Source organism: Pyrus communis, chromosome 5 (assembly GCF_041283825.1).
Source record: "Pyrus communis isolate YQ-2024b chromosome 5, ASM4128382v1, whole genome shotgun sequence".
In the NCBI taxonomy this organism is placed as follows: domain Eukaryota; kingdom Viridiplantae; phylum Streptophyta; class Magnoliopsida; order Rosales; family Rosaceae; genus Pyrus; species Pyrus communis.
In genome coordinates, this window is record NC_142569.1 from 13,594,060 (window position 1) to 13,609,379 (window position 15,320).

Genomic DNA, 15,320 nt, shown 5'->3' on the forward strand with positions numbered 1-15,320 from the left:
ACGAGGAAATATTACTTTTAACTTACAAAACTATAGTCCTTGTATATGTAATGATATTCAGTAGCACTGACCGTGGTCTTTTCATGCTTTTATGCATTATTTTTTTCATGAAGTTTGAATTTGTACTTCCTGTCATTTAGTAATAATTGAAGCTAACATAAAAGCTTATTTTCATCTTTGGAAGACAATGGAAACTCGGCCTGTAGTTCCAGATCAAAAACTGCTTGCAAGACTTGTTTGGTCAGAGAGGAAGCTTGGAATATTACGGAGGATGGATACTAGACAAGAGAAATGATCATGGATTTAACACTCTTCCAGAATCTGAGGTCTGTGTCTGCATTTATAAAAAGACTACAGGATACCCATTTTGGTTTTTTAGTGGCATGTATCTGTTCTTGCCAATGATACATATCAACTACTCTTTACTATACTTTGGAAAAATTGTATTTTTAGATAAAATCCTGGTCAGTGCATGTGAACTTCTTAACCAAACTGGTGGCTTGAATCTGGGGAAGACTGTCCAGGCGATGATAAAAAATGTAATGGAAGGAAAAAATGAAAGTGCTGACCACTCTAGCAGTGATGACGAAGATGCCACTCAACTGAGGGCAGCCATAGTTTATTTGCTCGAGTCTTTTCCCCTTCCTCGTTGCACAGAAATGGCTATAACAGAGTTTCTGTTATTTGTATTGCATCATCGTTTCCAAGAAAGTGTATGAGGCGAAAACCACTCCCTGTGCGCCCTGGCATGTTTCTTGAGACTGTCTCCAAGGTAAGAGTTACTTGATTCGCCGATTTAAAGTGTAAGTTGTAACACATTTATTTCAAGCCCTGTGGACCTCAGGATGTTTAATGCCCCATAAGGTCAAGTTGGTTAATGTACTAACGTTCAAGGACAATATCTATATTTGGTGTTTCTGATCTAAAAGATATTTCGTACCCTTGGAACATCCATTAGGTTAAATGGGATTGAGCCACTCTGATTAAAGCTGTCATGTATGCAGTAAACCTGTTTAGGGTAAATTCTGATTGATCCTTGAACTTGCCAGGTCTTAGGTGGTATATGAAACGTCTCTGGTATCACAGCACAACATCTAGAATGGGAAATGTTTTTTCTCTCTCCTGCCATCCCCTCTCAAATAAATAAAAAGCGTGCTTTTAATTTTACCGTAAATGAATTACCGTCTTCAATTTTTTTAAGCTTTCTATCCAGTTTTTGTTTTGAAAAAGTCATAGAAGTTATTCTTAAGATGTGCTTTAGAAGTTTAGGACATACACTTCGTCTATGTCACTCTTCTAAGCAATTTATAGCTTGCTTGAGAAAGTCATGGTGCACAAATAGCTAACCGTATCATTTCCCATTATAATTTCCTTCACTTTTCAGCTATGTTATTCCACTTTCTTCCGGCGATTCAATTCATTTTGTTCCCTTGTCTCACATACAGGTTCATTAGAAGACACTTGAAGTTCTTCGGGAAATGGCGTTTTGAACATTTTACTGTGGGTACACCATCCCTATTTTTTGCATTGATTATGTACCGTTGGAACAGATTAGCTTGGGTCTGGCAATAACCTTGCCGAGTGCTTTGTAATCTACGCCTGTGACAAAGATTGTAAACTGTTCAAGGCAAAATTCATCTAACTTGTTTAGTCTGTTTTATCTGTTGTCCAATGATAGCGGGAATCAGACAGAAGCGTGACTCGAATCATACTTCGTTTAAAGGAAAGCACCCAGAAGAATCAGCCAAACTGATGATGAAGATTCAACAGTATCCAATGAACACCAGTGCAATACCATGTGTGGGAATGTCCCACAAATACGGAATTTGATATACTTGCATCAGCACACGTCAGTGGACCTGGGTAATGATTCATATGCCTTGAGAGTAGAAGCAAACACAGCAAGGTTCGGTACACACATTCCCCTAATTATTTATAAATCTTTTCTCCCATGCCTTTTTATTTTTTATTTATTTTTTCTCTTTCTGTTTGCCTTTTCTGTAAAGCAAATGAACTGTGTATAAAGCTTCCTTAATCCACATTGGTATGGCCTACCATTGTTGTCCCTCCCATGCTCTCTTGTGTGCAAGATCTATTTGTTTATGTTCATGGGACTAGCTTGTTTATTAGATAATGCCATGGATGGAGTCATGAAGGCAGCATTGCCCGCCTGCACCGTCCTTTTTGCAGATTGGTGCCTCACAATTATGTAAAAATATGGAAGTTCTTACGACCCATGAACCGGATGATACTTTAGTGTATGTTCTCTGCAAGAAATTATAAGAGTTTAGATGGACTGATTTGTTATATGATGATAATTGAACTGCTTAATGATTATTAATGGCAAGCCAAATATGAAAATGGTCTGTGGGGATGATATGATGCTGTATGTCGATAACACTGGGAGGAATGGAAAGGAGAAGATAAATACTAGTTGCTAAGGTAATTTAATGATGTCTGTTTTTTTATTAGATGACACACAACACATCATAATATTGTCGATAACATGTCTGTATGTTTTGTTAGGTATAACGACATTGAAACATTGTTAACACATATTGATACATAGTAAATCGGAGCAATAGTCACTAAATGACGAATAAATGAACTTTGGCTCCTAAATTAAAAATGTGACAGTTGATATTTGAAGTCGACTTAATGTGGAGTACTGGACCTTTTAACCAATTTTGTTAGCATTTCCATCTAATTGTGCACATGAGAAGCAAGCGGTCTCAATCTCATTTTAAAAGATGATATGTGTGAAATTCAAATAAAAATGACAAAGAAATTGTTGAAAGGAACATGAAATCAAATTCAAATACCAAAATGTCAAAACTTTAGATTTAACAAATCAAACTTCACTATGATAACAATATTGTTTCAATTAATTTTATCGATACATTATCAATAACATATTCTTTCAAAACAAGTCACGAGTGCACTATTTGGTAGTTGAACTAGTTATAACCTCCTTGGAAGCCTAGGAATTTAGGAATTGTCAAAAAAATCTGTTGCAATCAAACTCTGCTTTTCAGAAAAGGCAAACGGTCTTTTTATCCGGTGGTCCTTACCACGCACTTGCAGGTGCCCAAATGCCTTCTTTTTTTTTCAAATGACCGACCACTTTATAGTAAAATAATGTATTCAATTCAATGCCCAACCTCAGAGCTTTACCAATTTTGGACATTTACCATTCCCTACTTATCCATTAGGAATATAATTAATTTTATGCCCAACTGAGCTTAGCAAATTCCATTGTTTAATCCTTCGTGTTGCTCTAATTGTTTATTAATTAAAGTTCAAATCTTGAAATTGTAACGGTCTAAGTTTAGTTGAAATTTGAAAGCAGAATGGTAGAATGAGAACGATGAAAAATGTAAGAACAGTAGAATGAGAGCGATGAAAAATGTAAGAAATGTAAAATGAGAGCAATTAAAAATATAATTGTTATACAAACTGTCACGGTTACGTTACATTAATAAATAAATACACATGTTAAACACAAGTATGATAAAAACACTACACAACGATGTGACTTTAGGCTGAAAACTTACTCAGAAAATAAAGACTTATTAGTTATATTTTGAATTCTCCAACGACTTTTTTTGTGGGGTCTATCTCCTTTCCCCCCGTAGTTACTCATTTTAGAGAGAGAAAAAAGGGAACCAGCTTGACTGATTGAGATTTGAGAGTGAGAGGGTGGGGGTTGGAGAAGGACATGATGGTCATTGTTTGAATTGTGCATCTTCATTCAAATGACCGAACTTTGAAGTGTGACAGCTCTACCCCGACCCCAACTGCGTTGAGTGTTGCCCACCCTCCTCCTCCTCCTCCTTCCTCCCTACTTGTACTAATCCTCCTGCTCTAAAGTTTCAAACTTCAAGTAATTAAATAAAAATAAAAAGTTGGGTTTGTTTGGTGGGGGATAATAACCAAGAGAAGTACTGAAAGAGATCAACTTTCAGCAAAATCTTCAGCTCAATCCTGCATTTTCTTCTTCCGGGCAGCTCCGAAAATGTCGGGGTACGTCGGCATTCTAGTCTCAGATCCATGGCTGCAGAATCAGTTCACCCAAGTGGAGCTCCGGAGCTTGAAATCCCATGTATGTTGTTCAGCACTTTATGTTTTTGATTTATTTTTTAGCACTTTTTTGGCCGAAAAATGTGTGATTTTGTTGTGATGAAGTTTATGAGCATGAAGAGAGAGAGTGTAAAGCTCACAGTCGGAGACTTGCCTGCCAAGATGTCAAGGCTCAAGGTCGTGGGATCAGATAATTTTACTGACCAAGACAGGGCTTCTTTCATTCAAGATTTGCATCCCAACCTCGATGAAGATGTCGATTTCGAATTCTTCCTCAGGGTCTGGTTTTTTAACAATTTTACTTCAAACCCAATTGAGCAGTCAGTCGAACAAGTAAATGCCGAAGCTGAGTTTGTTCTCTATTTATATGTTGCAGGTTTATTTGCAACTCCAAGCTCATGCCACTGCAACAACAGGAAGTGGTGGAAAGAACAACTCTTCATCTGCCTTTCTCAAGGCTGCTACCACCACTTTGCTTCACACGATCAGCGAATCCGAGAAGGCATCATATGTAGCTCATATCAATAACTACCTTGGACAGGATGATTTCCTTAAGACATATCTCCCTATTGATCCATCAACCAATGATTTATTCGAGATCGTAAAAGATGGAGTACTTTTATGGTGATTGATTGTTATTCAATACTACCCCTTTTGGTATCTTGTTGTTGAGTTACCTGATTCGATTGTGTGGGATTGTGGATTGTGGATTGGATTTTTATGGATGTGTTTCTCTGGATGCAGTAAGCTGATCAATGTGGCAGTGCCTGGAACAATCGATGAACGAGCTATCAATACTAAACGAGTACTTAATCCATGGGAGAGAAATGAAAATCACACCTTGTGCCTCAACTCAGCTAAGGCTGTTGGATGTACTGTGGTCAATATTGGGACTCAGGATTTCATTGAAGGAAGGGTATGCATACATGCCATTTCATGTCCTTTGTGTAATGTGCACTTGTGTTTCTACTGCTTCACTGAGTAGGGTGTTTAAATGTATATATTGGACATGGATACTTACCAATATTGGCTCCGTTGTTTGGATTTCAGCGTCATCTTGTTCTTGGAGTGATTTCTCAGATAATCAAGGTAAGATTTTCGGAGTTGTATAACTTCAAAAGCATGAAGTTTAATTTTGTAATATATGATGGACCATATCCAAATTATAGGCTTCTTATATCCTTGTAGATATCTGCATATAAAGTTGATATGAAATGCAATGCAAGCTGCAAATTTATCTTTCTAAGAGTTTTATACTACTTTTTATGCTATATAGATACAACTCTTGGCAGACCTCAACTTGAAGAAAACACCTCAATTGGTGGAGTTGGTTGACGATAGCAAGGTAAGAATGTCCTAATTCATAAAATTTTGATTCTTACGACATTTAGTGGTGACGATATCAACCAACAGTTATTCTAATGTGTTCTAAATTTAATGTCCTAAACCTACAGGATGTGGAAGAGTTGATGAGTCTACCACCAGAAAAGATATTACTGAGATGGATGAATTTCCAATTGAAGAAAGCTGGATATCAGAAGATAGTCACAAACTTCTCCTCTGATGTGAAGGTATGAAAATAAGTTAATAACTTGTCGAGGTTTGGGATATGTCATGCCCTCCTGTTGTTTAGAATCAAATAGGAAAGGTTTAGCCAGTGATTCTATTCAATGGGTTGCAACAGCAATAACTGATAAATAGATTCAACATACATTACAAGGATATCGATAGTGTTTGAGGGCATGAGATGTTTGTCTTGCAGGATGCAGAGGCTTATGCTCACCTCCTAAATGTTCTAGCACCGGAGCACAGTAAACCATCTGCATTGGATGCAAAGAATCCTATGGAAAGAGCAAAGTTAGTTCTTGAACATGCAGATAGGATGGGCTGCAAGAGATATTTGACAGCAAAAGATATTTTTGAAGGATCCCCGAATCTTAACCTTGCCTTTGTTGCACATATTTTCCAGCATAGGTGAGACCCATATCTACTTGAGCAATGCATTCCTTTTAGAATAGTCTTGGAAATTCATCATACATCAATAATGTCTAAACTACTCATTTCACCTGTAGAAATGGACTCTCAACACAAACAAAGCAGATATCATTCCTTGACAATTTGGAAGATGACACCCAAATCTCTAGAGAAGAGAGAGCATTTCGCTTTTGGATGAATAGTCTCGGGAATTCATCATATATCAATAATGTCTTTGAAGACCTCAGAAACGGGTAAAATTTGATTTTGAACTCTTATGATGATCTAATATTATAGTGTGTGTCTATCCTCCTGAACATAAATTATTTATGTTCTCATCAACTTATTATAGTGTGGCATCTGGTGGCATACTAAGTTCGCATCAGGTTCATGATTCAAATAAAACCAAACTTCTAAATTTCAAAATAAAAAAAAAATACCGAAATGATTGTCTTAAAGGTAGAATTTTTTTAATTTTTGTAGTAGAGATCATAATGAACTAAATTCAAGTACTTCCAGAGTTAGACTATGCTAACTATTCAAACTGCTTGATCTTTTGTTTCATCTGGAGCTGAAGTGATATTAATCCTCTGCAGGTGGGCGCTTCTGGAGTCACTGGACAAGATTTCACCTGGCATTGTAAATTGGAAGATTGCAAACAAGCCTCCAATTAAAATGCCATTCAAGAAAGTAGAAAACTGCAACCAAGTTGTAAAAATTGGAAAGCAACTGAAGTTTTCTTTGGTGAATATTGCTGGAAATGACATCGTTCAGGGGAATAAAAAGTTAATACTTGGTACGTTCACTGGTACATTTATGTTAATTCTGTATCTTACAGGATTCTTCCAAATACATCAGACTGTTGGTATAACTATATGCTTATATAATCATTCATGGAAACTGTCTGAACCAAAGAGCGTCGGTTTTGTCTTCAGCTTATTTGTGGCAATTGATGCGGTACAACATCCTCCAACTACTAAAGAACTTGAGATTTCATTCCCATGGGAAGGAAATTGCTGATGCTGATATTCTAGAATGGGCCAACACCAAAGTCAGCAGCACAGGAAGCCAGAGCTGCATGAAAAGTTTTAAGGTACCATTTCTGTAGTTTGTAAACATAGCAGTGGTGCTTTTCAAACGTCATTCCCATGGCACTATGTGTTTGGTGTAGTAATTTTATACCTGATGGTGAAAAAAAGAGTAATGCAAAGATTTTGTAGTCCTGACAGAAGCTATGCAATCATTCCTTCGAATTGCAGATGGACACTCTAGCCATAGGTCCATAATCTGTCGTGTTATTTACTTAGATGTTTCGTGAATTAGGTGAACGATTGAAGTTTCCAAATAGGCTGTGACATCCATGCATGAATCTCATGCCTGAAATTTCGAAACATTAGCAAGAACATCTTTTTGACTGTGCATCAATCTGTGCTTACTGTCATCCCTGATCATATGTTTCTACATCAATCTTACAGGATAAGAGTTTGTCAGATGGAATTTTCTTCCTTGAGTTGCTAAGCTGTGTGCAGCCTAGAGTGGTGAACTGGAGTCTCGTAACAAAAGGAGTAACGGGTATGTTTTCTCCTATTTTTCCGAGGCATGGTTGAATTTGTTAGGGAAAATTATTATCAAATATCGATATGTTTGAAAACCATATTCATAATTTTTCTTCTGAATCTTTGAAAAATATAGATGAGGAGAAGAAGATGAATGCCACTTACATTATCAGTATTGCAAGAAAGCTCGGATGTTCGATATTTTTGCTTCCTGAAGACATAACTGAGGTACTTTTGGGATGTTCAATGTTCGTTATTTTTGTTCATTTTCTTTTGTCAACCAATGCACCTAAACTAGTTTATGTTGACACATTTCATCAGGTGAATCAAAAGATGATTCTTACTTTGACTGCAAGCATTATGTACTGGTTTTTGAAACAGCCTGTCGTAGATCGACGGTCTGTGATTTCCGATAGTGAGGGTTCAAGCATTGTCTCCAATTCCACTACTGATGACTCCGCTTCGGAGTCATCAATGGAGGAGAATGGAAATATATAAACATGTTATTCGGAAACTTTTACCAAAGTTCCTATTTCATGCCCATAAGATTTTATTTTTCTCCCCTTTTATTTTTGTTAAAATTGATTGCAAAAATGATTGCAATAGTCAGTACATGTAATAGTAGGAATTGAAGTTTTATTCAGACCAAATTTTGTTGAGGCAGCATATGTGAATAGCCTACTTCTTCCCCCTCCCCCCCTCCCCCCCCCCCCCCAAAAAAAAAAAAATCTCTTGATACCAATTTGTACCATTTAAATATCATCTTGATTATGCTCCTCTGTCATTGCATTTTTTGTTCAGTACTGTTTGTTCAAAGTCTCGCTTGGTTTATGATTGGATTGGATTCAATAACTCATCATATTCTTGAAAAAAAATATATATCCCATTTAATTCCCCTCAATTAAAATTAAAGAACCGTCTCTGCCTTCACACATATCCCGTCTCTACCTTCACACATATCTTAATTTTATGAGTTATCTAATCTAATGTTGTGCATCAAACAAGCCCAACATGCAATTAATATTATCAACCAATTTGAGTAATTATCAAATTTTCTTTGGCCAATGATGGTTACTAAGGTGGAAAATCTTGTTGTACAAAAGACCTTTGGTGGTGGTCAAGTTAATGTCACTTCTTATGTCTTATTCATATGTCTTAGTCTTATAGTGGGTTCCCTTTGCTTTAGCACTCGCAATATTTTTGGTGCAATCGTCATAAACAATATGTGGTGTTATCAATTTATTTGTTGACTAAAAGAAAAACGCCAATAGAAACTACGTATTTACTAATATATTATATTATAAATTTCTGGCATATCAATTTTTCATCCATCATGAAAAAACTCATGTGAAGATGTGGCAGTCAAACCGAAAAGTTTCTCACAAAGAAGGTCCATGCGCTTGATTCTATTCGGTTTGGTCAGCTTTCATAGTCCATGATTGTGGAGAAAATCAGATGGGTCATGATTTAACACAATATGATATTTCTAAAATTTTCTATGAGTTTGTTATTTCATGCTTTTAGTCAAGTGCACCTTTTCATATAATGTTAAGAATATTAATCTGATGAGGAATGCGAAATGGAGACGTGCTAGGCACATTCGCTTTTATCAACAGTTAAATAGACAAACGTAAAAAAGATTCATTGATCTACATATAGAATAAAAATGACATCTGTAAGCGACTCACATGTGAATTTGGTGGTCCTGGCGTGGCATGGGCTAATAGAAAATTGAAGATGTGCATAAATTAACAAGCTCATGCCGATTTTCTTATCTCGAATTATCAATACACAAAACCTAATTATGAGTTTGTTGAAGTGTAATACAAAGCTTTGGTGCCTGTGTGGGCATTTGTAGGCAAGCTAGGGCCACAACAGCACCCACACCCCCTCCCTTCCTCTAGCCTTTACTATAAGGCCACAACGCCAACTCCAAGCTTTGCTCTACTGCGTTTTGTTTTGCCCTTCTGTCACTCACTCACCCACTTGATTTTATTTAGGGTTTCTAATTTACTTTTTTCTTTTTTGTTGAAGGGGATTACTATTTAGAGTGGTGTTATCCATACACCACTTTTTATCTCTCACACCCCCTTTAATTTTTGTCATTTGATATTCTTTAATTCATTCAATTCGACGGCCGAAAATGAAAAGACTGTAAAAAAGATAAAAAGACACTACAAAAAAATGAGCCTTTTGGGATAGTCAAAACGCATCATAAAAGCATCAAAAAACATCACAATAGCCCCTTTTACAACAGGGCTTGCGATGGCCAATAACACGTCACAACAAAATGGTGTCATAAATGTTTGGTCGATTATATGCGACACTTTAAGCACGTCTCAAGTACTATTTGCTACAGGCTTACGATTGCTACCTACGCGTCGCAAATAAGTGGCCTCGGGTTTACAAAAAAATATTGGGCGTCAAATGGGATGCCACAATGACATTATTTTAACAACTTCACTAAAATTATTTTATGTGAAGATTACTACAAGTTCCAAACTAAAATAAATTATGTAAATATCTATAAACTACATACGAATTGTTATTAATAATGAACTATAAATTAGGTAAATTATAATACAATGTATTATCATATAGAAGTACCAACAAAAGTATGAAAGCAACACTGCACTTGTACTTAAAGTTAGTCGAATGGTTGTATCGATTATAGTATTATACACCAACAGCATCATGTAATCTTTATCTAGAACTTGCAACAAGTGACATTTTTGAAACAGATTGCAAAGCTCTCGACACATACGATCACACAACGCTAGAAATAGATTGCGAAGCTCCTGACACATGAACACATAGCGCTAGAAACAAATTGCGAAGCTCCTGACACATATGAACATAGCGCTTGACACAAATCACGAAGCTCCTGAAACATATGAACACACAGCATAAGTAAAATTACATAACCAACTTGTAGGGGAGACAAAGTTGACACTCATATCACCTGCTTTGAATATTTCAGCTTTCCATGGAATTCATTGTAATCTCCCTCTTTAAGTGCCCTCAAACAACTGAATTTTTACAAGAGGAAACACAACATTTTCTAAGGTACTTAAACACTAACATATACCACGATTTCTTCACTTATACGGGACATTCCTATTGCAAATAGTATATCAAATATATCAGGAAAACTGGTACTTGTAGAATTAAACAAGCAAGAAAAATGGCTAACCAGAATGTCAAACATGTCCATTGCATACAAATCCTTGGCAATACAAATCTAGAACATGCATACAACGAGTTTGTTGCAATGACCCAATCAAACCCTTATATGGCTTCCTCTGCCTCATTGCATTTTCCAATGTGGGTGTGGATAAACGATATGTTGATTGAGTCCCTTCCACTGAACAACTTCTGGAACCAAAATCCACAATACTCAAGGGCCTTACTCCAGTTTCCCTCATGCTCGAAGGTAATGATATGAGAGCTCAACTTTCAATACCATCACCACAACACAAGAAAAAAAGCATATCCAAATATAAGAATATTCATATGTTTTGAATATAATTTATCTTTGGGACCTTGGATAGTACTATACATAGCCATGCTCACAAATAATAGTGTTTACCTTCACAGAGACATCCTCAAAGCAGAGTGATTAACCAAACTCTCCACCATACCCTGAATGAATTGGAAACCTAGTTGAAATTACACATTTCATCTAACTCTGTGACCAAAAATTGATCATATTTTCACAATGAAGAAAAGAGCATTCTACCCAAGCACTAATTAAATGAATTCAATTTCCCCCAAACTTCTTTCTGGTCCAAATGTTCTAACAGTTCAAAATCAATTTTCCTAATCCCAAACAACAGTACACTAACATTCACCCTATTTTGCCGTTCTACCCAATTGAGGACAACTAGTTTTCTCAGTATAATCAAACTAATGCACTGATTGAAAGAAGTACAATCGCAAACAGATTTATACTAGCAAATTTCAGTTCAAAAAGAAAACCCTAAAAATTACTTAACTTACTGAATTAGAAAAGAGGGAATATGGTTGTAGTGTCTTACAAAATCTCCGATTGCCGGGATCTCCAATTTTGCTAAAAAGTCTCCGATGATTCCCCCAATATCTCTGATTGGATAGATTAGGCCTGTTATTTTTCAGTCGAATAGGAAAGTGGAAAAGGTGCAGGAGAGAGAAGGATGATTCTAGAGAATGAAAATGAAGGCGCGCTGGATTGTTTTCATCTGAAAATAAAGTGCCCAATTGAAAATTTTAAAAATTTAGGCGCTAAATTTTAATCTGTCATTTAGGATGTCGCAAACTTTAATCAGCATCACTTATAAATTTTATTTTGTCATTTAGAGTGTCACAAATTTTAATCAGCATCGCTTATAATGTTATTTACGACATTATTTGCGACGTTACTTATACAAAAGTCGAAAATACTTTTGAGCTAACATTTAGCGCTCAAATTTTCTTTTATTTACGACGACCATGTTATCTGTCGCAAAAAGACATTTTTTTTAGAGCAACTCCAGCTTTGCTGGGTGCTCGGGGGTCAGGCCAAAGAAAATGGACCCGAGGCCCTGTGGACCGGCTTAGCGTGAGGGAGCCCGAGTGGAGGTGGAGGCCGGAGCTCCGGGCCCGAGGAGAATTGCTAGCCCGAGAGCCCGAGTGGATGTGACGCCTGCGCTGACGTCAGCCTGGTGTCAGGCCATTTTAAATTTTTTTTCTGTCAGGCGCGTGCACCCCACTCATGTGTGGGGGCGCGTCGCCGACACAAAATTAAAAAAAAAAAACAGTGACTTTTCAGTTACCGTTGGGAAGCCATGTGGCTTCCCACGGTCCGTTCGATCTCAACGGATCTTTAACTTGGACCGTTCGATCTCAACGGTCAAAAAAATAAAAAAAGTCTTATTTAATATCCACCGTTCGATCTTAGATCAACGGTGGATATTAATATGCTTTATAAATAAAAAAATAAAAGAAAAAATAGTTTTAAAATTAAGAAAAGTTACTGTTGTGACACGTGGCACAATTTGGAGTGTTGGAATTCAATTTTTTTTATATCCAACGTTAGAGATTAATTAGTTGAATAAAAATTTAAAAAGAATTCAAAAAAAAATCTGAAATTTTTTTTAAAAAAATTGTTTTTACTTTTCTATAAATACCTTCTCATTATCATCTACCTTACACCACAATTTCATATTTTCTCAACTACTTTCAATTTCCTTTCTTTCTCTCAAAGTTTCAATCCATTTTTTTTCAACAAAATGACTACTGATGCAAGTACGAATTTGTCGCTTCTTGAAGATGTTGCGTTGTGTACTAGCTGGGTTGAAGTTACTCATAGTTCACTTACGGGTAATGAGATGCAATTGCCAGAAATGTGGAGTCTTATTCATACCAATTATCTTGAGAAAATTGGTGGGAAAAGAACCAAAGAATTGATGTCCAGTCGTTGAAAATTACTTAGCCAATCGTTTAGTACGTGGAGAGATGCCTTGGCACAAGCTAGTAGTAATATTCGAAGTGGGAAAAATTACTCGGATTAGGTAACAATATATTCGTAAAGCAGAAACTATGAATAATGATACAGATTTTTTGCCACCTGGTGATTGAACATTCCTTCTGATTGGTTAAACAATTCTTCCTCTTCCTGATCGAGTTCCCACATCATCCTTGAGGAAGAAGAAGACATTGTAAGAAATAAGCAGAAACTATGAATAATGATAGAGATCTTGAGAAAATTGGTGTGAGATTTGTGAGGATGAATGGTGGATTATATGGAGGATTCAGAAAGGATTAGGTTGTAGCAATGCCACGTGGCATGCCATCATTCGTTAAAAATATGATGGAAATCTATCCTCAAAGATTGTAAACAGATTATGACATGTGGTGCGACGTGATTAGTTAATAATCTTATCAGAAATCCATCACCAATAATTGTATTTTCGGATAATGACACGTGGCATAACGAGTACGATTAAAAATTTTATCGGAAATCTATCCCCAATAATTTTCTTTTCGGTTTATGACAAGTGGCGTAACGAGAACGATTAAAAATTTTATTCGAAATTACAAATAAAATTATTTTGTATTATTTAATAATACTTCGGATAATGACACGTGGCGCAACGAGAACGATTAAAATTTTTATCCGAAATTACAATTAAAATTATTTTATATTATTTTATAAATAAAAAAATACTAATATTTTATTGCCTATTGTCAGGGCTATTGAAGTGTAACGGTGGAGATGCAAAGGCTATTGCCAGGGCTATTACTGTTCATTAAGGATAATTATTGTTCATAAGGTGGATTGAATAGTGAATAGTCTAGGGGGAGAGCTCCAACGCTGGAGTTGCTCTTATAGTGAGAGGTAAGTGGATGGTACCACACTCTATTTAATTAATTATTTATTTCAAATGCCATAACCCATAAATTATCTTTCATTTTAAAAGAAATATTTTTTTTTAACCCCAAGTTGTAAACATTCTCTTTGGAGGAAGAACATACATAATATATACATGAAAAATACGATGTATAATTTATCCTTATTTAAACATATAAAACCTAAATTGTTATTGTTATTTATTATCTTGCTTAAATATTTGCTATAGTCTTTGGCTGATGGGATTTTCAGAAGACCCAAAGGCCAAAACACAACTTTTCAACGTGTTGAGACTGGAGAGGGGATGTTGACCCAAAAAAGGACTTGAGAGGGGAAGAAAGCAAGCATCATGAGAGATTTTTCAGTGTGATCAGTATACGGAATAGTACATTATGTGTTACTAAACAAATTATGAGATATGTGTGCTAAAAAGTTAATAACTTAAAAAATTAAATTTTCCACCATTCCTATTAAAACACGTAATGTATCACTTATGTTTCTGTCATAACTAAAAATTTCTCATACATCACCAATTTCGGTCTTAATTTCTTGCTTTCTAACAGAGATTAGTATAATGCATCTTTCCATGTGGTTAGGAACATCACGCTTTTATTCCTTATCATGTTCACTCATAATATTTGGGGATTCTTTAAACCAAAATATGAAAACTAAACCACTTAATCCGATGACCAATTTCAGTAGCAAGGTAATAATCAATGCGAGTAAAAACTCTCTCTAGTGATCAATCCGGATATTAGCTTCGTATCTTGACCAATAAAGACATTCAAATCCCCATCTGGTGCTAGTTACCGCATCCAAACATTTTATCGTAATGGCATAAAGCAATAATGCTTATGCAATTTGATACGTGTTCAATTTCTATTGATTTTTCTTTCCCATAGCGACTAACTATGTAACCCCTTAACATTATCGCTCTACTTAAAAAAAATACAGTTGAATCCCAATTTGATGCTAAAATGATATGAAGGGAATTATTCTCAAAACACCAATTAGAAAACCCCGAATCAACTAGCAAGTCGACACAATACAAATACCATCAACCGAAAGCAAACTGCAAATTACAAACTCTCACAGTGGGAGATTGTAAAATTGTGCAACAAACTCATGTTCAACTTCTACAACTTAATACTACTCAGAAGTTGGACAACAAAACTTCAACTACAAATAAAAAATTAAAAAAAATTTATAAAAAAAAAAAAAAAAATTCTCAATGACCACGGGGGAGCCGTTGCGCCTTAGTCCGGTTGAGATGGGGTTGATCCACGAATTTAAGATTTGTAATTTGTACAACCCACTAAAAGAGAAATTTTGGACATATTATT

At 35.8% G+C, this 15,320-nt stretch overlaps 1 protein-coding gene and 1 long non-coding RNA gene across 4 annotated transcripts; one reads left to right on the forward strand and one right to left on the reverse strand.

Moving 5' to 3' along the window:
• The first annotated feature begins 207 nt into the window (after positions 1–207).
• LOC137726086 (fimbrin-2) lies at positions 208–8,310 on the forward strand. Of its 2 annotated transcripts, none has more exons than XM_088694453.1 (16): positions 208–326; positions 454–772; positions 1,446–4,102; positions 4,186–4,359; positions 4,457–4,704; positions 4,825–4,996; positions 5,131–5,169; positions 5,357–5,425; positions 5,535–5,651; positions 5,843–6,054; positions 6,153–6,308; positions 6,651–6,850; positions 6,990–7,147; positions 7,530–7,626; positions 7,747–7,838; positions 7,932–8,310. In XM_088694453.1, exons 3-16 carry the CDS (start codon positions 4,016–4,018, stop codon positions 8,106–8,108), a joined length of 1,998 nt encoding a protein of 665 aa, XP_088550579.1. In that variant the 5' UTR covers positions 208–326; positions 454–772; positions 1,446–4,015; the 3' UTR covers positions 8,109–8,310. The 2 variants fall into 2 exon arrangements, with proteins under 2 accessions (XP_088550579.1, XP_088550580.1); XM_088694454.1 differs by having other exon boundaries at positions 290–772; positions 1,446–1,500; positions 1,679–4,102.
• Positions 8,311–10,152: 1,842 nt separating this feature from the next.
• Positions 10,153–11,857, reverse strand: LOC137723023 (uncharacterized). Of its 2 annotated transcripts, XR_015962755.1 has the most exons (4): positions 11,648–11,857; positions 10,804–11,252; positions 10,573–10,639; positions 10,153–10,494 (listed from the first exon to the last, which is right to left on the reverse strand). It is a non-coding gene; the product is annotated as an uncharacterized LOC137723023 (long non-coding RNA). The 2 variants fall into 2 exon arrangements; XR_015962754.1 differs by lacking the exon at positions 11,648–11,857 and having other exon boundaries at positions 10,804–11,579.
• Between the last annotated feature and the right edge of the window lie 3,463 nt (positions 11,858–15,320).